General features: G+C 44.1%; 3 protein-coding genes across 5 annotated transcripts; 2 read left to right on the forward strand and 1 right to left on the reverse strand.

The window, feature by feature from the left end:
* Positions 1–763: 763 nt before the first annotated feature.
* On the reverse strand, positions 764–14,214 carry jmjd7 (jumonji domain containing 7). Of its 2 annotated transcripts, none has more exons than XM_056394188.1 (9): positions 14,060–14,214; positions 13,224–13,377; positions 13,004–13,142; positions 12,167–12,281; positions 2,921–2,977; positions 2,716–2,811; positions 2,502–2,578; positions 2,252–2,411; positions 764–1,739 (listed from the first exon to the last, which is right to left on the reverse strand). In XM_056394188.1, exons 1-9 carry the CDS (start codon positions 14,106–14,108, stop codon positions 1,651–1,653), a joined length of 936 nt encoding a protein of 311 aa, XP_056250163.1. In that variant the 5' UTR covers positions 14,109–14,214; the 3' UTR covers positions 764–1,650. The 2 variants fall into 2 exon arrangements, with proteins under 2 accessions (XP_056250163.1, XP_056250164.1); XM_056394189.1 differs by lacking the exon at positions 764–1,739 and adding an exon at positions 1,752–1,970.
* On the forward strand, positions 3,195–12,038 carry LOC130180573 (uncharacterized). 2 transcript variants are annotated; one of them, XM_056394184.1, is made up of 13 exons: positions 3,195–4,579; positions 5,286–5,488; positions 5,649–5,916; positions 6,291–6,368; positions 6,450–6,611; positions 7,249–7,395; positions 7,502–7,750; positions 7,996–8,133; positions 8,609–8,855; positions 9,143–9,418; positions 10,068–10,295; positions 10,388–10,519; positions 10,959–12,038. In XM_056394184.1, exons 1-13 carry the CDS (start codon positions 4,058–4,060, stop codon positions 11,312–11,314), a joined length of 3,006 nt encoding a protein of 1,001 aa, XP_056250159.1. In that variant the 5' UTR covers positions 3,195–4,057; the 3' UTR covers positions 11,315–12,038. The 2 variants fall into 2 exon arrangements, with proteins under 2 accessions (XP_056250159.1, XP_056250158.1); XM_056394183.1 differs by having other exon boundaries at positions 6,291–6,611.
* Positions 14,215–14,386: 172 nt separating the features above from the next.
* tbpl2 (TATA box binding protein like 2) lies at positions 14,387–20,071 on the forward strand. The gene is made up of 8 exons (XM_056394187.1): positions 14,387–15,134; positions 16,527–16,692; positions 16,792–17,014; positions 17,583–17,670; positions 17,751–17,842; positions 18,248–18,415; positions 18,596–18,690; positions 19,807–20,071. Exons 1-8 carry the CDS (start codon positions 14,985–14,987, stop codon positions 19,881–19,883), a joined length of 1,059 nt encoding a protein of 352 aa, XP_056250162.1. The 5' UTR covers positions 14,387–14,984; the 3' UTR covers positions 19,884–20,071.
* Positions 20,072–20,409: the final 338 nt, after the last annotated feature.

Below are 20,409 nucleotides of genomic sequence, written 5' to 3' on the forward strand. Positions count from 1 at the left end.
TCAGGATAACTTTAAGTTATCTGGTTTAACTAAACCTAACATTGTCCCGACAACCTGAACTAAGAAGCTGGTTATCATAGTTATCGTACCTGTCCAGGTGCGAGTGCCTTCATGTGAAAGAGGCTGAGTTTTCATTATAAGCAACATCGACAGAATCAACTAATAAATAATAACATAAGAGAAACGCAGCAGGTGAATTCAGTTATATATCCACTGATCAATACGAATATTTTTACTGATCTTTATTAGTGACTTAATTCTAAACTCTTTGGTCCCTGTCAGGATCCTGTAGGAATGATGACTCAGTGTTTCCAGTGATCTGATTGGTCAGTAGTTTGGCTGTTGACAGGTTTTGATTTGATCCGTTAGGAGTTCAGCATCAGTTCCCATGGTGATTTACCCCGGTAACAAGTGAACAGCTGTTTTAGGACCCCAGCGTTAAACCTGAGGTTACCTTGATAACCTCAGATCCTGCTTCAGAGCACAGCACTTCTTGTAGCTTCAGCTCTCCATCACAGACCCAGATGTTTCTGACCCAGATGTTCACCAAGATGTAAAAAGTGAACGTGACTTTAAACTAGATAAAAGTCAGTGTTGATCCTGTCAGACAAACACAACACTGACACATGGTCATAGAGGATGTGATGTCATAAACAGGCGACCAATGAAACGGAGCATTACCATGATTAAAATCACAGATTTCTCAGGTTTCAGAATTTATGGAAACATTTGTGATAATGTCAGAACACAACAACATATAGAATATAGGTCTAGTCATTTAATGTGGAAAAGTTTCAGATTATAACCAATAAGATGGAAACAGTTGGGTGTGCAGGTCGATCTCTGTCTTTACAAGTTCAAATATACAAACAAAACTTTCCTTACAACAGGCGTCACATGTTCCACTAGAGAACCAGCAGGGGGCAGAGTTTGTTTTGTGTGTGCTGGGATCCAGTGATGAGGATCTGATCCAACTTTCCCTCCAGTGACACAGCTGATGTCAGTGGAGGGAAAAATAACTCATGAGTGTTTCTGAGCAGTTTTACCAGTCAGGAGTTCACACTGTGTGAGCCGAGGCCTGTGATTGGACGATCTCTGTCCAGACAAGTAGGACCTTTAACATCTGTCCAGAGGTTTGGTTTGAATATTTTCAGGTCTGTGAGCTTCCAGCTCAGTGTTCACTCCAACACGTTAACATGAGAGCTGAGAGGAAGCAGGCTACGCTACACAGCTGCTGCACATCTGGTCTGAACAGGACTGAAGTCCCTGCTGCATCACTGACTGACAGCTGCTGAAGTCTCTGAGATTCATCATCTCTGCTCTTCTTCTTCTTCTCTACACGGGAAGTGGTGAGAGTGACTCCTGATCATGTGATCTCTTCCACATGTAGAGACTTCCTTGTTTTCTCAGTCTGCACCAGTTCAATCATTCAGTCCAGTTCTTCTGTGAGTGGGTGGATCAGGAGCTCGTGGATGCTGCACATGATACTGAGGTGGTGGCACGACACAGCTGTGCACAAGGTGTGACACGAGCTCATATTGAGACGAACCAATGACGTTGTTTCATGTTGTGAGTTTAATTAACTTTAACATCATTCAGAAATTTAAATCCAACACACCGCCACTGTGACATCACACAGCTGCTGTGATGTCACGTCGACCCCGTGACCTCACACAGCGTCTCCAGCAGCTGGAAGTAGTTGTACTTGATGTCGTACTCCATGTCGTACCAGAAGTTCACTGCAGCAGAGAGAGAAGACACAACACTGACGTCTCTTCACACAGAGTCCTGATCTGTCCCTGTGTTCACCTCGCCTCGCCTCACCTGCCTCTACTCACTCACCTGACGATCCTGTTCACCTGTCTGCCCTGTTCACCTGCTATAATCAGCTTTGGACTGTAGCTGTGTTTCAGTTCAGGGGCCGCTGTTCCCGCCTTTATTGTTGCATCACAAAGCGCGGCTCCTGTCGCCTAGCAACCGTGACAACTTTTTTACACAAAAACTTGAGGTTTAAGTCCCTTGGTTTTAACAGTTGAACTGAGCTAAAACACAATACTTAGATGAAACAGCGTGGCCCTCAGCCTCTCGGTCACTGGTGTTTGCGGACATGATTTTCATTACCAGCACGCAATGAATCTTGGGATATATCACATCACTCATCATCAGGTTCTATCATTTCTTCTGTGACCCAGATCTGTCACGTGTTCACTTCATGACGATAAAAGAAATGTGCGTTCAGGTGTTGTTTTACCTGCGATGCAGCCGTGTGACTGCTGGACGTGGTGGAACCACAGAGACGGCAGATACAGCATCTCTCCGGCCTTCACGCTGCAGTGGATCGGCCGAGCTCTCCGGTACTGTGGGTACCGCTCCAGGTCCGGGTCCAGGGGGTCCAGAGGGATCCACGGGACCTGAGGGGGGAGGACAGGAGGTGGCTGTATCAGTGCAGTGTTTGGAATAGAGCAGAGAGCTGAGATTAACAGACAGACCCCTGAACGCACCTTCTCAGAGTCGCTCTGATCGACAACCTCGAACTCACCGTCGTCCTGCTGATGATAAACAGCCGGCTGATACACACCTGACAGAGAGACCGTTACTATGGTTACTGGGTTACCATAAGTGATGCATGGATTGAGGGTGGTTTCTATGGTTACCATGGTGGATTGTGTGGTTGCTATAGTTAACATAGTGGATTGAGGGTGGTTGCTAGGTTACCGTAGGGGATGAAGGGTCTGTCTGTGGGTGGCAGCAGGATGAAATGTTTCTCTCCAGAAATGACACAGTAAAGATTCTCGTAGTGATCTTTGTGCACTGAGAGAGAGAAACACAACAAACACTTAACACATACACACAACACACTCGGTTTGTACATGTGAAACACAGTGTGTGGCTGGTGTTTTGTGTGAAGTTCAAGTCTCACTGGAGGTCACGGCGTTCGCCTCTCCGAGCCAAAAATTCACAGCATCAGGCAACTTTCCTAAGAGAAGAAAAAAGGTAAAATATCATTAAGACCATGAGGATCTTCACTGAGATTATCTGTAACTTTGATTTTCCATCTTAACGGTCTAAATGCTGTTTCAAAGCCTGTAAGAGATACTGACTGCAGTAATCCCGTTATTACTGTTTATTAATAAGATGTGAATATAATACAATAATAAACAGAATTGCTGGCAGTAGTATTAGTAGTTACAAACCCCATAAACCTCATAGAAGTTCATGGTTATGAAGTTACTTTCCTCCTCATTTCTCCTGTTCCTGTAAAAGCGGAACTTGTTTCCACCAGTGTTTTTGTGAAATGATAAAATGAGTAACCCAGTGCGACTGCCAACTAAATATAGTAAGAAATGGCTGTTTCTCAAAATAGACTCCTTAAAAACTAAAGTACAAGGAGCTTTATCAAATGCCTAATAACAGGCATTTATATTCAACAACTGTATAAAACAGCTTCAGTTTCAATAACATCTGCTTCAATCCAGTATTCAGCATGCCAAATGAATGTTACTTATTTTTGTGATTTTCTTTACATTTTTTTTTTTTACATTTTTAAAAGATAATCAAATTTGTCCATCAATTAAAGCGGAATAAATATGTGAAATCAAAACTTTTGATATCGTCATGTGTAGCGTCATGTCTTGACATTTTCCTCAGCAAAATTCGTGTTTCCACCTCCAACAGAAAATAGCTTTTCCTTAACATAATAAATATAGTCGTTAGTCATTAATGGGCTAAATATGGACTGTTGTTGTAATTCTCCTCCCGGCCGCCGGTGGCAGCACTGAGCTCTCAGTCAATTCACCCGCCATCTTGGATTTTACACTGCGCCTGTGAGGGGACCGAACTTCAGCGACACTTCACCTGAATAAGTAAAGTTTTTTCACTTTATAACAACTTCACATCCACCTGAAACCACCTGAACCGTCCCTGACAAGTCCACCTTTAACCCAGCGGCGTTGTCTCTGCCCCGGCTCGCTCCTAGAAGAAGCCGGTGGACGTTAAACGCCGTAAGTCCGAGCTCCGTGAAGCAGCTAGCCGAGGGTGGCTCGGTGTAACCGGGGACATGGAGCACCGCTGCAGCCACTGTGGCGCTGCCATAGAGAGACAGACCAAAGGATATAAAAGAAAGTCTCTGCTGTCGCTGACGGACCGAAGGAGCGCTCAGAAACTGTTCCCGGACCTGAACCCCGCGGAGGCGTTTTTGTGTTTCGCCTGTGTGCGACTGGTTTTTCAGAGAACGAAGAAAAGTGGGAACAAGCGGGTTTACGTGGACCCTCAGCCCCGCTCCTGCCCGGCTCCCCCGGCCCGTCCTGCCGCCTCTGTCCCGGCAGAACCGCCTCCTCCGAAAAAGCTCAAGAAGAGGCTCAAAACGACTCTGAACGAACACGACTACGCGTCCCAGGACCCGTCGCCCTCCCCCCGGTCCGACCCCCCACCGGCCCGGCGCATCCGCCGCGGACCGATCCCGCAGATCTGCGGGTATCTGCGGAAGAAGAACTTCAGCTCCGCTCTGAACCGACTGCTGCAGGTGTCCGGCTTCAGGGAGGCTCTGATCAAAACCTGCTCCAAGATCATCTCCGGTGAGGTGAGAAGAGTTCAATCAATCAATACTTGATCTTTAGTCTCAAATTCATAAATAAGTTTCTTTTAAAATGAATATTATGTACACTGTGGACAAAAAAAATACCAACCCACCAAAGCGTGGAGGCCCAGAGCTGCCAGGTTTATAATTACAAATTGAACTGTCACTGTAAACAGATCAGCAGTTGATTATTAATCATTTAGGCCGTTTTTCAAGTAAAAATCATAATAATCCCGTTCCATGAAAGTTAATCAATTAATTTGATGATTTGAAAAAATTAATCAAAAACTATTTTGATAATCAGTTAATCATTTCAGTCATTTATCAAGCAAATATACCAAATATTTTTATATGGTTCCAGTTTTTCAAATGTAATTTGCTGCTTGTCTCTGCAGCAGCAGCAGAGCTGTTACACAGCTGTCACTAGATCGTTTATTATTGATTATTTTTGTGAATTTTTATTGACAAAAGGATTTATGACTTAATCAAGAACATAATGCGTTGGTAGTTGCAGCCCCAAATGCAGTTGATTTTGTAATATTTAAGAAACAAAACAGTTGATTGGAAAAATCATGAAAATAATGGTTGGTTGCACCTAAAATTGTATAATTGTAGACAGAGAAGAAGATTTCTCACAGTTGTACAGTGTAGTCAAAAGGATTTCAATAGAATGAAAACAAAGCAACTGTTTATGGAGACGTTTTCACAGCGTAAACAGATGGTGAACGACCTGGACGGACCGTACAGGAAGACCTTCAGCCCAGAGAACCTGTCAGCCTTCAGCTGGGATAAGACTACTTCCTGGGCTGAAGAGAAAGCTCCTCTGACTGTGGCCTGCCTCAGAGCCATGTTTCCTCCCGCCAAAAAGATCCAGAAACAGATGGTGAACTATGGCCGAGGGAATAACCCACGGTGGGTCAAAACTAATGAGAACACTGATTTAGAAATATGTTTTAAGTCGCAGCTGGTTCTGATATTTGTTATTTAAACTTCAGGGTTAATTCCTGGAAGGCTCTTAAGAGTGGACTCGGTCTTAGGAAGATAAATGTAACATGGGGTTGTCGTGTTTCAGGCAGATGACTGAGGACGAGGTGAAGCAGATGTTGGACCGGAGGATCAGCCTCCTCCTCTCAGTACCTCTGTACACCAGCACAGTCAGAGCCTGTTTCCTTCAGACCGCCTTCAGCGTGGAGATGTTGAGACACCGCTGTCCCATCAAACTCTTCACCATCACCAACAGCCTCGGCATCTCACAGTCCAAAACCGCCGCCAGGATCCACGCCAAGAGGCTCGCCCAGGAGCACGACCGACAGGTGAAGCAGTGGAGAGACGAGATCCAGGTGAGAAATGTTCACGTTCTCTCCACGTCCAAACCCTCGTCCTAGACCTCACTGTGAGACTAATCCTTAGACCTGGAGCTTTGGAGACCAGGAACAGCTGCAGCAAAACTCAGAGTCAGGAATGTAGGAGTAATTCTCACAAACCGACCAATCAGAGCACTGCTACAAACTGAACCAATCAGAACACTGCTACAAACTGAGCCAATCAGAACACTGCTACAAACTGAACCAATCAGAGCACTGCTACAAACTGAGCCAATCAGAACACTGCTACAAACTGAGCCAATCAGAACACTGCTACAAACTGAGCCAATCAGAGCACTGCTATAAACTGAACCAATCAGAACACTGAATATCCTCCTCCTCCTCTTTAGACCACGAGAAGGACGCAGTACTGCTGTGACGACTCCAGGAAAGCTGCAGCTTACACCTTCACCTGGGGGAAAGTTCGGGTGAGACGATTTGTGACCGACAACAACTTTCTGCTTCACATCGTCTGCTCATCAGTTGATGAAGGTGTCTGTGTGCTGCAGGTTCCGTCTGTGTCCAGGTCGGACTCCGCAGATCGAGGATACTCCTTTGTGACGTGGGCGTTTCGCTTCGCTCATCAGGTTCGGGTTAACTTCCGTTACCTGCACGGAGATCCGATCAAAGCAGTGGAAGTGTCTCCGTACAGCGTCCTCCCAACCAGACAGGTACACACACCTCACACACACACAGGTGCGGTCCAGTGTGTCTGCGAGCTGGAGCTCCACGTCGTGCTGTTCATGAGCTTCTGTAAAACTTCAGGTTCGTTGTCTTTCTACGGTGTGAAGCTTTAGTCTCATTAATCAGAGCGACGTCTCGCAGCGTGGTCATCAGCTGAAGTGCACTGCTCCGCAACATAATACAAGAAACCTGCTTCAAGAGATCAAGTATCACTTTGGGTTGAAGTCGGCACCGCTGCGGCGTCTCAGGCTGAGTCTGGGGGAACGTCAGGAGTTCCTCAGAGTCGGCGCCATCTTGTTTTCAGGTTGTCCGTCCCATTCTCGTTTACACGATATCTCTGTAACGCCTTGAAGGAACTTCTTCAAATTTGACACAACTATTCAGTGGGCATCAAGGATGAACTGATTAGATTTTGGTGGTCAGAGGTCAAAGGTCAAGGTCATGGTGACCTCACAAAACACTTTTTAGCCATTACTCGACTTCACAGCAATTATGACAACATTTATTTTATATGACTCTAGGTAAACAGGGATGTAACCTGAAACTAGTCGGAGTGGTCCTTTGACCATCACACTGCATCATCCTGACCGGAGGAACTTCATCATCATGTTTTCATTTTCTTAGACGTACGAGTCGCTCCGACAGCGAATGAAAATCATTGTGATGCGAATCATCGCCGACAACCTGGAGGTCCTGAAAGGACCGAGGGGACGAGTGGTGAGACACATCCCTCACATCTACTCCGACCGGATGAAGGAGCAGAGCACCACTGTGAGTCCACAGGAAGAGCTGATGAACCCGAATGTTTCTGCACTTTCATTCTGGGGACGACGAAGAACCAGAAGATGTTTCCTTTCAACAGTTTTTTCCCCCACAGGTGAGTCTGGGTGCAGTGATACCGAACACCACAGAGGAGTCTGTTAGCGTAGCGTACGGCCTTAAAGACTACATTCCTATGGTTTCTGGGAAACCATACCACATCCTGTGTTGTGGGGACGTCCTGAGCACCGACAGGACCGAGCAAGGCAACCAAAACCAGAACAACGAAACTCCAAACCTGGACCTGAGGTTTGACGGCCTCGTAGAAGCACCTCCAGAGTTTCAGAAGGAACACCTGTTTCATGAGGTGAGAGAAACTTTACTGAAACAACACCTGTGTGATGTCAAGTCCTGCAGCTGCATCACAATAAAAGTCCTCCAGCTGCTTCACATTAATAAAAGTCCTCCAGCTGTTTCACAATAATAAAAGTCCTCCAGCTGTTTCACAATAATAAAAGTCCTCCAGCTGTTTCACATTAATATAAGTCTTCCAGCTGTTTCACAATAAAAGTCTACAGTACAATAATTCCTGTGTTTCTTGAACCCGCTCAGGAAATGATAAAGATGCTTCTCAGTGAGAAGAGTGAGAACTCTCGAGGATCTCTTCATCACATCATCTCACTGTTTCACTTCAAGACGTTTAACAACACAGCCAAAGACTACTTCCTCAACATCTGGGACTTCATCACGGTAAGGCTGTGGAAATATAATGATATGATTGAGGTTGATCAGTCCGACACTTGACTGATTGATCTGTGATTGTGTGTGTTTTTAAAACTTATTTCAGACCTGCAGCTCACTCTTTCATCCCCGTGTGCAGCCGCAGAGTTTCTGGTTGAACAGCACCATGCTGTCATTAGAGCTGCAACCATTAGCTGATTCATTGATTAGTAGATCGACAGGATAAATAATCAGCAACTCTTTTGAGGGTGGATTAATGATTTTTGTCATTTCCTTTGTCCCGTGACCGAGAACTGACTCTGTGGGAAATTATAACAGAGCATTTCACTGTTTTCTGACAAAACAATTAAGCAATTCATCAGTGATTAATCTGCAGGTTATTGATGAAAATAATCATGGAGTTGATGCAGCTGATCCTGTTAATTATTCACTGGAATATTCTGCTCCCTGACCAAAATGAATGTAAATTTTCTTCCTTCTAAAGTTTGTGACGACGGCGTACGTGACTCTGTTTGCTGTGACAGAGTGTGGTCTGGACTGTGTGGACCAGAGACCCTCAGACTACCCCTCTCAGGTCTCAGATCAGATGGACTGGCTCGGGAACCTGGCTCACAGGCTGGTGGATCTGGTGTGGATGCCTCCATCTCAGGAAGACATCAACACTGCTGCTGCTGCTGCAGGTCGAAGTGACAGACAGAAGAAAACCTCCCCCTTCTGTTACTGCAGAGAAGGTAGGAAACAGCATTGAGCCATTTTGGTTTTCTCATTTCAAAAGTAAAATTCTTTGGTCGATACACGGACCGAAGATGAATGCGTGGACAGGAGGGATATGGAGGCAGAAACTCACAGGTTCGATGTTTTCCTGCCTTTATTCAAACAGTTTAGTGTAAAATATTTGTGATTTGTTTCTTTCTCCGATCAGCAGGTTGAACAGGTGGAGATTTCCAGGAAAATGTTTGTTGGCTGAAAACACTTGTTGTTTGTGTCTGAGTCTTAAACCCGACTTGTCCTGTTGCAGAGAAGCCGGAGGAGCAGCTGGTGCGGTGCTGCAGTCACCTGTGTCCAGGTATCTGGTTCCATGACGGCTGCGCTCGGGCTCAGACCCTCTCGGACCCACATGAGGACTGGTTCTGTGGTCCGGACTGCAGTGCAGACGGGACCTACATCTACTGTCACTGTAAGGAGCAGAAGGGGGGGCAGATGGTCCAGTGTGGACTCATGGACAAGTGCAGGAGACACGAGTGGTACCACAGAGACTGTCTGACAGCGGCCGAGCAGAGCAGAGCCGAACAGAGTGAGACGTTCATTCATTCATCAGAGCTTCACTGCAGAGCCACAACTCAAATGGGTTTAATCACATTTGGAACCAGTTTGGATTCTAACTGGGATTAAATAAGATAAATAACTGAGACGAGATGAATCTGAAATGTCATGAGCAGGTTTCCATCACTGAACTGAAGCCGGTCAGACTGATATTTTATTCTGTTGCTTGGACATTTTCCAAAATCCAGAACTAATTCTGAAATATCCGTCTGCCAACCTTTTTATTCCTGTTGTTGGAAAAGATTTATGGGAATTAAGTTTTTATTTTATGTCTCCACGCCGGTGACAGTCAGAGCAGCCATGTTGTTTTCAGGTTGTCCGTCTGTCCCATTCTCATGGACACCTTGAGGAACTTCTTCAAATTCTTCAACTTCTTCAAGGATGAACTAATTAGATTTGGTGGTCAAAGGTCAAAGGTCATGAGAATGGGAAGGGCGGCTCTGATGGTCGCCGGTGTGGAGCAATAAAAACACCAGCAGCACCTACAGACGTCTCTGTACGTTGTGGGTCTTTGGAGACCCGCCTTTGTCCTTAGTCTGTTTGTCATGTTAACTGACTGTGGACACCAGGGGGCGCTGCAGACACTGATCCCTGCCCTTTGCTCCTTCCTGCTGGTCCAGCTCCGTGGTTCTGCTCAGAGTCCTGCTCATTGGCTGCTGATGGCGAGGACTTCCTGTTGAACTACACGAGGGCGGTGGTGTGGGAGGGGCTGTACCACATGGCCAGACGGGACGCCATCCAGGAGGGAGACGGAGACGCCATGATGGACTTCTGGAAGATGGACCTGGTTCTGCTGTGGACCAGAGATCACCAGCAGCTCTTCAACAGCAGCCACCACATCCTCACTGGTACGAGTCTGAAAACAGGCAGATGTTGCTGCAGATATTCGACCGGTGTCACCGCAGGCTCATGTTGTCATGGTTACCGTGTGTGCACACAGGGATGGAGGGGTTCTACCCAGAGCGAGTCAGACAGGACATGAAGTGGAACCGGGTGTTGAATCTTCAGGGAACAGCTGGAGGAAACATCAGCCTGGACCTCCTCACTGAGCTCATGATCAACGAGTTCAAAGGTCAGAGATTGATTTATTACTGATATTGGAGCTGTTAGGGGGTTGTAAGTGAAACAGGCGAGGTCTTAAACCTCTTTACCACTGTGGGAAAGGTCAAGGTCACAGTGACCTCACAAAACCCAGTTTTGGCCTTGTGAACGTGTTTCGGCGGAGGCGGTATTTTCTAGTTCTTCTGGAGCTTTATTGTGGAGGGACATGTTTTGTGAGGTCACCATGACCTTGACTTTTGACCCATAACCCCCAAAATCTAAATCAGTACATCCTTGAGTCCAAGTGAATGTTTGTGCTAAATTAGGGAGTTAGGGGCGGAGCCAGACACTGCCAAGATGGCGACGGTGGAGAAGTTCACTCTGAGCTTCACAAACCTGTTGGTGACGTCACAGAGGCGACGTCCATCTTTATTTAGGTGGTGAACTCACTCTGACCTCTCTGCCTCCAGGTGTGATCGAGTTCGGTAAAGGCAGCTTCACGAAGCAGCAGGTGGAGCACAGCGCTCAGCTGGCCGGACCTCAGGCCAAAGACCTGGACCGGCTTTTCTTCACAGGGGGAAACCCTCTGAACCTGTGCTCGTACCTGTCCCGTGTGACGTCCCGGTCCTGCAGCAGGAGCGAGGACGTGTCCAGGTTTGTGGAGGAGTTTAAGAAAGACGAGCTGTTTGGGTTCAAACCGGGAAGGAAACATCAGGGCTTCAACCAGTTCACCTACAGACAGAGGCTCCGCAAACCAGAGAGGCTGGGCAGGACCCTGAGGAGTCTGTCTGAAGACCTGGACCGACGGAGAGACGTGATCCTCTGAGCACGAGGAGTCATGTGACACGGTGACGTCACTGCCGTGTTAAAGACTGCGCAGTGACACTGAAGCAGAGATCCAGTAAATAAGGAGACGCTCAGCTTGTGAGGAAAAACAGAATCGACCCCTCCCACCCTTAAGCAGCCAATCAGGCGACAGCAGCAGGTTACACAGCTGCCTCCTCATAGGAAGGTGATGAAGAGGTCACATGACGTCAGGTGATGTCACCGTCCCACAGAGAGACAGTCTGTGCTGCCAGACTATTAGCATTAGCATTAGCATTAACAGCAGGAACCAGACCAGTCACTGTTTGTCACTTTATCAGTCACACAATTTTTATTTTTTATTATGTGGCTGAAGTAAAAACAGCTGTTTATCTGAACACGTGTGTGATGAGGTGTAAACGTGAAACTGTCATCGACTTTTTAAAGACTTATAAATTCATTTCTTTTAAAGATTTTCCATGATCTGCAGAAACTGTGTGTGATCCCAGAACAGCTGCTTCATCTTTCTGACCTGAAGATTCACGACTTGTTTCATAAGTTTTGTAATGACTTTGTAATTGAATTCGTGTTTGAATTTGTGTTTTCTTGTGCCGTTATGAGTCTGATCAGCTCAGGCTTTGTGGAACGGTGAAACAGTCAAACAGACGAGAACACGCCTCCATATTTACTGAAATGAATGAACCAGTGGATTTTGACATAAACAATAAACAATTATTAAAACCAAAGGATTCATTTTCTGTCGGATCAACTAATCAGTTAATAGCTTCAGCTCTATATTTATTAGAGACAGGTTGCAGAACTAACCCCTCCTGACAGGTGACCCGTCTGAGCATGCTCAGTAGACTGAACTCACCGAGCGCGGTGCTCATCCAGGGAACGTGAGGCTCCACGTCGTCAGTGAGCTCCGGCAGCTCCTCCAGCAGGTTAGAGCACTGCTTCTGAACATAGAGCACGCCACGCTGCTGCACCTGCAACACACACACACACACACACACACACACACACACACACACACACACAGTCAGGACTCCACATTAACATCAACTCGTTGCAGATATGAGTCACTTCTCTGTCGTTTAACGACACTGAAATGTCCTGATCAACAATAATCTCATCAAAAATGTTTTCGTGTTCTGGTCGTGTAAAGCTGATTTTTCTTAATCTTAAATATCGTCATCAAAACCACCGACTCGCTCCACATGATGAAGTTCATCTCTGCCTGAAAAAGAACCTGTAAGTGTCATTTCATTGTCTTGAACAGCTGCTGGAGGCATGATGAAGATTCTCCCTTCGATCTACAGGTGTCTGTTTTTAAAGACCTGGTCCTCCCCCCAGGTGACATCAGGTGACTCAGTCCTCCGTGAACCCTGCCAATGTCAGAGTTTCTGTTTGATGCTCTTTCTACTGTTTCTCACTCACTCATAATTTATATTTCATTTCAGATTATTAACGATGTTCACTGATTCCAAACTGGACCTTCTTACAATTGTATTAATTGAAGTCGAGCGTTTGATCTAAACTACGGTGGCCCAAGAAGGTCAAATGTGCTGCAACGGCCCAAAACACTTCATCAGGAGAAACGAGGTGCAAATTCACAAACACAAACGAAAATAGAAAACAAAAACAACAGAAAGCTGCTGAAAATGAAACAACCTGCCGCAGGAGGCCGAAGCAAACACAAAGCAAATACCTTCCTCTGGATGATGTCGAGAACAGCAGAGAAACTCATCTGTCTCTCTTCAGGCATCACGAAGCGATCACCGTTCACGGCGTCAGCGTAGCCGTTAGGAGTCACCGCCACACTGATGACCTTTGACCCCACCTTCTCCCTGCAGACAGGGAAACGGGATAAAGTTCACCTGACCACAGAAGAAGACCTGTGCAGGTGTCGGGGGGCGGGGCTTCCTTACCTCAGGTAGTCTGGCGTCCACCTGGACAGGGCCGGCCAGTGGCTGAAGGCGTTGCGGATGATGCAGGGCTTGTTCGGACCAATCCAGTCGCAGTAGAACTGCAGCGGGTCAGGTGGCTCCTCCAGGTATGGCACTGATTGGTTCAGATACAGATCTGCAAGGTAATCAATAATCAATCACTCTGATTGATCACCACTGGGAGCAGCAGTTTGACTGGTGCTAGTAAAATCATTATTATTATTAACTACTACAGTAACAGTAGTTATAGTAGTAATAGTATTTGTAGTTGCAGGAGTCGTAGCAGTATCAGTCGAAGTAGTATTAACTAGTACTTATAGTAGTAAGTATTACAGTGTATGTAGTAATAGTAAGTAGTAACTAGTAGTAATGGTGGTTTCTATACTATGAGCACGAGTAGTGTTAGTTATAAAATACTACACTAGTAAAAAAATATTTACTGTACAGCAGTAGAAGGACTGATACTAACAGTATTACTCACAGTACTTACAGTAATATCAGTAGTACTTAAGAGTAGTGACAGTAGTACTGACAGTACTATTAGTAGTAATAGTAGTACTGAAAGTAGTAATAGTAGCAGTAGTAGTAGTATAGTAGAATTGACAGCAGTATAAGTAGTAGTAGTACTGAGTGTAGTAGTAACAGTAGTATTAGTATCAGTAGTATTAGCAGTAGTAGTATAGTAGAATTGACAGCAGTATAAGTATCAGTAGTAGTGGTACTGAGTGTAGTAGTAGCAGTATTATAAGTATCAGTACTGTTAGCAGTAGTAGTATCAGTAGTACTGGCAGTAGTATTTGCAGTACTCGTCCTCTCACCGTGAGCTTCTAGTGAAAACTCAGTAAGGTGTTCGTTCACAGACGCCATCTTGGTTCATCACAGCTGATCTGGAGTCAGTTATAATGAGATCAAACTAAAATTCTGTCCTCACGGATTCTCCAGCCTCATGCTGCCATGCTGCTTTGTTTACATCGTATGCGCATGCGCAGAGCTCCGCTCCGGTAGTGATTGTGGAGCCGGTCTCCACCTGCAGGAGGGAGGATGAACTGCAGCTTCTTTTTTTATGTCTATTTTAAAAGATTAACAGGACAAACGACCACAACAGCAGCTCAGTTCAAAAACATATAGAGGTCAAAATACATAAGCCTTGATAACACGATAATAATAATAATATAAAATACAATAGTAGTATGTTAAATAAAATAAAATAAAATAAACCAATAAGAAAATTTATAAACGATTAATTTTTAAAAATGCAAAGGATTAAGATAAATAAATATAAAAAGAGACTTGAAGCATTAAAATGGGAGCACAATTTCATAGTTTTATTAGCTTTATGTTTTCTGATGAAGTTATTGTCTTAATATTCAGCTCCATTTCTTTGTTGAAAACATGAAAGTGAGATTTCATTTTAGCAAATTTTGCATTTGTGAATGTAAAACTTTGCAAAAAAGTATAATGAGATTAATTATAAATTATTCCTTTTCATATGTTTTGATATATATGATATATGATCCTTAAGAAACAAAAAAATACTTTAATGTGAAAATCTCCAGTTCGTGAAGCTGCCAGATAAACGTGCTGCAGTAAGACGTTCAATAATGAGGTGGAGTACAAGAATAAAGCAGCGTGGAAAGAAAATACTCTAAGTACCTCTAAATTGTACTTGAGTGGAGTATTTGAGTGGAGGTAGTGAGTTACTTTCCTGCGCTGCCTCAGGTGAAGTGTGTGTGTGAGTGTTTGATGAGTTCAGGATCACATCAGTGTGGATTGGATGCAGCTGTGCAGCTCTGCCTGGAACCAGGTCCTGGAGGATCCTGGAGCAGATCAGCTGGTTCTTCAGTCATGGACGAGTCGGCGTTGGAGCGTTACTTTGATGACTCCATTGCAAATGTGAGTACAGACTGTCAGGCTGCTGCGCTGCTGTTTTGAACATCCAAAGCTTTATTTAAACATGAGGTTGAGGTTGAGATGATTCACCTGTCACCTGTCTCTCTGTGAGGCTGCATGAAGGTTTGATCTGTGACCTGGAGTCAGAATATTTAGTTCCTGTGGAGGATGAACTGAAAAAATAAACCCTCGCTCAGGTGACCAAACATTTCACCTGCTTTTTATTGAATTCTTTGATTTGATCCAAATCAAATTCCAGTTGTTCCATCAAACCAAACATTTTTTTTCGCTGATCATGTTTTACACTTTCAATACATGAAGCTCTAGAAGCTGAAACGTCTCAGGACCAGGACTCAGAGTGGTTTAGGTGAGCTCCAGATTTGAATCTGGAGCTAGGATATGAATCTGACTGAGGGAAGACACTGGAATTAAAGTGTGGTGAATTTGATTTAAATTTGTTAAGTTTTGTGAGACTTTGAAGTTGTGCAACATCCTGTTCTCCTCTTTGTCAAGATGAATTTAACAGCTGAGATATATTTTAATCTCTGTGCATGTTTCAGGGCTGTACATGAATCAGGAGCTGGTTTCACAGACAGACTTTGACTCTTAGATAAAACAGTCAGACTTCAGATGGACTGAGTCTGAATTCATCTGTTGCACAAAGCAGTTCAGTTCTTGATTATCTTATCTTATGTTTCCTGACATATTGTCAAAAATACACAAATATTAGGGAGGAATTCTTCACAAAACTTGAACAAAAATGCCCCAAATTTAACAATTTAACAAACGGGGAGAAATGACCCATCGCTCTGGGGGAATGGAGAGGATGTGCAGTGTTGGCTGGTAAATGTCACTTCCTGCCACAAGAAAAGAAACCGAATGTATTCATCCGCCTCCGTCTACTTTTTCTGATAACTGCTTTTACTTGTATGTATAAGTTTATGTATGTGTATTTTAGCATTTGTATATTTGTGTGTATATAAATCACTTTTCTTCATTTATTTCATTATCAATTAATTGTATTAATAATTATATTGTATTTTATTATTAATATTCTTAATTATTATTTTTTTCTTCCTTTGATTATTTAATTCCATTAATAATTGTGTTTTGGCAACACAGTGGAACTGTCATGATAATAAAGCCTGTTGAATTAAATTGAATTGAAATTGAGTGGAAGTGGACTCTGCTGGACTCTGTGGGTGGGGAGGGGAGGGGCTCGTCGTGAGGGTGAAGTCCTGCTTTGTTCCGATAAACCACCTGTTGGACCGGGGCTGAGCAGGTCCTCTACTGGGGAGCCAGACCAGCAGCTGGACTGGAAACACTTTGATCTGCACTGACCTGTCTGAAAGGTGCGACACAGATAATGATCAATGGATTGATTTCCTCCTGCAGGACTCAATCTTCATGTTGGGGGAGGAGCCTCTGGGCCTCCAGAGTCCCGCCCCCTCCCAGCAGGATCCCTCGTACCTGTCAGCGAAGGCGGGGCCAAATGGAGAGCTGGGGGAGGAGCTGGACCTGAGTTTTCTTCCTGATGAACTCAGCACACAGGATGACACAGGTGTGACATCACCGATGAATTATATTTTTTCAATAACCTTTATTGTAAATATACATCAAGTAACAAACAACAGTCTGTAACTCTGGTGTTTGATTCCAGCTGGAGCAGCAGAGAGTCAGACTGCAGCTCTGGACACGTCTCAGGACAGCGGCATCTGTCCGGACTACAACTCCCAGGATTCCACTGCAGCTGACACCCAGCAGGAGGCGTCCATGTCAGGACTGGGGACCAGTGCCTCCCCCTTCTGTCCCATGACCCCTATGACCCCCATGACCCCCATGACCCCTGTGACCGAGAGATCAGGAATCATCCCACAGTTACAGTAAGTTACTGATGAGTCTAAAGCCACAGTACTGATACTGTAGTACTGATACTTTACCTGTAGTACTGATACTGTAGTACTGATACTTTACCTGTAGTACTGATACTGCAGTACTGATACTTTACCTGTAGTACTGATACTGCAGTACTGATACTTTACCTGTAGTACTGATACTGTAGTACTGATACTTTACCTGTAGTACTGATACTGCAGTACTGATACTTTACCTGTAGTACTGATACTGTAGTACTGATACTTTACTTGTAGTACTGATACTGCAGTACTGATACTTTACCTGTAGTACTGATACTCTAATAACAGTACTTTTCAGGTGTGTGTGTGTGTGTGTGTGTGTGTGTGTGTGTGTGTGTGTGTGTGTGTGTGTGTGTGTGTGTGTGTGTGGTGTGTGTGTGTGTGTGTGTGTGTGTGTGTTGGGGTGTGTGTGTGTGTGTGTGTTTCATGGTTCTCAGCATAATGCTGAGTTCAAACCTGGCTGCTCAGCACGTGTTGCGTTCACATGCTGCTGTGTATAAACTGAAGAACTGACTCTCAGCTCTTGTGTATGTAGGAACATTGTCTCCACAGTCAACCTGGGTTGTCCTCTGGACCTGAAGTTCATCGCCCTGCAAGCCAGAAATGCCGAGTACAACCCGAAGGTACCGAGACCTGACTTTCCTCTGTCGGTTTGTAATATACGAGCTGACGTCTGTTCCTCCTGATGCTGTTTTTGTTTCAGCGTTTTGCAGCCGTCATCATGAGGATCCGCGAGCCTCGAACCACAGCGCTGATCTTCAGCTCAGGGAAGATGGTCTGCACCGGAGCCAAGAGGTCAGTGTGACAGTTTGAGCCTTTTCCTACTGAAAGAATTCAAGCTAACGTAACGTGTGTTCATCATCACTGCCTCTAATTGTGTCTCCACCAATCTGCTACCTGTGGAGGACCAGTGATGTCACAGGAAAAGTAATAAAGCATTTCCTTAATTTCATATTTTAATAGGCATTAAAAATAGGAATTGTTAAAAGAATTTATAAATGAACAATTAATCCATTCATAAATATTTAAGATGTAAAAATGGATTTACAAAAGCAGCATAAAACTCATTAAATAAACCATTTATAGATACGGTAGGTTACGGGTCAGTGAGGTCCTGCAGTGGAAAGACACAGGTGTGACTGTGCTGGAAGATGTTTGCTTTCAGATTATTAACCCTCTTCTCCTCTGGGTGCGTTTGAGTGAGGAGCAGTCGCGGCTGGCAGCCAGGAAATACGCCCGGGTGGTGCAGAAACTCGGCTTCCCTGCTCGCTTCCTGGACTTTAAGATCCAGAACATGGTGGCCAGCTGTGACGTCTGTTTCCCCATCAGACTGGAAGGACTGGTCCTGACCCACCAGCAGTTCAGCAGGTAGAAACACCGACTGCTGCTCATTTATTCTTGAGGAGACGGGGTTAGCCTAGCTTAGCACAAAGACTGGAAACGCTGTTTGGGATCGTTCCAGCCCAGTTTCACCTCTGGTTACTACATAATTCAGCTTTATGTAAACAAAGCCACTGAGACTGATTGTATGTGTTTTTGTCTCCACAGTTATGAACCAGAGCTGTTTCCAGGACTCATCTACCGGATGGTGAAACCTCGTATCGTCCTGCTCATCTTTGTGTCTGGGAAAGTGGTTCTGACCGGTAATGAAACTCAAATATCTCCACGTAGTTATAGTGAAGAAACAGACGGAGGGTTGAGTTGAACATCACCAAATATGAGTTAAAAACTAAGGCCTTGTCCACAGTAACACAGATATTTTAGTGTCTGACTCCGCCCCTAACCTCCAGCTGATCCCAAACTAGTCAAAGAGGAGGGACGTGTGTGGAGCTGAGACTTCGGGGCATGCCGATTTGTGGCAAGCATACATTCAACCACCTGTCACTCAAAGAGGCCACGCCCTCAATCCTCCATAATTTTAGTCCTTAATCAAATGTAAACAGGTGAGTTTTTTAAACAGGTGTCATGAAGGAGGAAATTATCTGTAGAGACCAAAACAGTTTTTGTACCAGGCTGTAAACATGTTTATTTCTGCTGTAAAGTTGGACATTTTAACATGGGAGTCTATGGGGATTGACTCACTGTTGGAGCCAGACTCTAGTGGCCGTTAGAGGAACTGCAGCTCCTGGTTCTTCAGCGTTGGTTTCTTGTTTCAACTTTGGAGATTGATGCTTGCTTAAAACACTGTCAGTGGATGGGAGGACAAAACAGAGGAAAATGTTTGTTTAACAAAATATGTGTTGATGTGGACAAGATCTTTACCGCATAACTATGAGATCTGTTGTCTCTTTTCATACAGCTGTGGAAACTGAAGTTTCCGCTCCAGTCATCTGTTTTAGCTAAATGCTAACAGCTACCTTTTAGTGTTGAGTGCTGTTAACTTGCAGTTAGTTAATTCCCATAATAAGGCGACCAAAGAAAGAAAATAGTTTTCTCTTAATTCTGAGATCTTTTTTATGATACAGATCACAGTATTCAGATAATTTACTCCTAATTATGAAAAACAGATCCAATAAATCCAAAATGCAGATATCGTAAATATGAGACATGGATCCTGAAGTTATGAAGTATGTATCTTGTAATTATTAAATACAGATAATTAGGAAATACATATTTTCATAATAATGCAATACTTGATCTTGTAATTATAGAACATGGATTTCGTAATGATAAGATTTTTTTTTCTTTGGTGAATCCATTTCCTCACAACTTGTTTAAATGGAGTTGTAACAGTTATTTAGTCATGTGTTAAATTCCAGGAGCTAAAGAACGAGCTGAGATCTACGAAGCGTTTGAGAACATTTATCCGATCCTGAGAGGCTTCAGGAAACAGTGAGGACTGGGACAGCACTTCCTTTTTGTAAATAGATTAAATGTGTATGTGTATATATCTATATTTGTATTTTATTTTGTTAAGCAGAAGAATTGTGGATGGTAAATGAGTCTGCTGTTTGTTGAATGTTTCACCGTCCTGGAAAAAAAGCAGAGAAAACCTCTGTTGATTAAAAGTGACTTTATGTTTTATCTTCTGACTCAGACCTTCACTGTGAACTCAGATTTAAACACTGACTCTTTAGAGAAGCACCGACTCGACCTTTAATATCAATGAACTCAAATATCGGTGGATAAATCAAACTTGAGTATCAGTGACTATAATATCGAAATGATCCTGTTGTGTAGTTAATCATGTCGTTAATTCAGAAAAACAGAGCTAATTTTTTTGTCATGTGAATGCATTATGCTTCCATAGAACAACTTTTTTTTTTCAATTGTTTTATTATACAAAACATTTTCCATTTCATCTTAAAACAATTAAACATTGAACATGGAGGAAACAATCATAACCTATGAAACAAGATACA

This window comes from Seriola aureovittata, chromosome 13 (assembly GCF_021018895.1).
Source record: "Seriola aureovittata isolate HTS-2021-v1 ecotype China chromosome 13, ASM2101889v1, whole genome shotgun sequence".
Lineage (NCBI taxonomy): Eukaryota > Metazoa > Chordata > Actinopteri > Carangiformes > Carangidae > Seriola > Seriola aureovittata.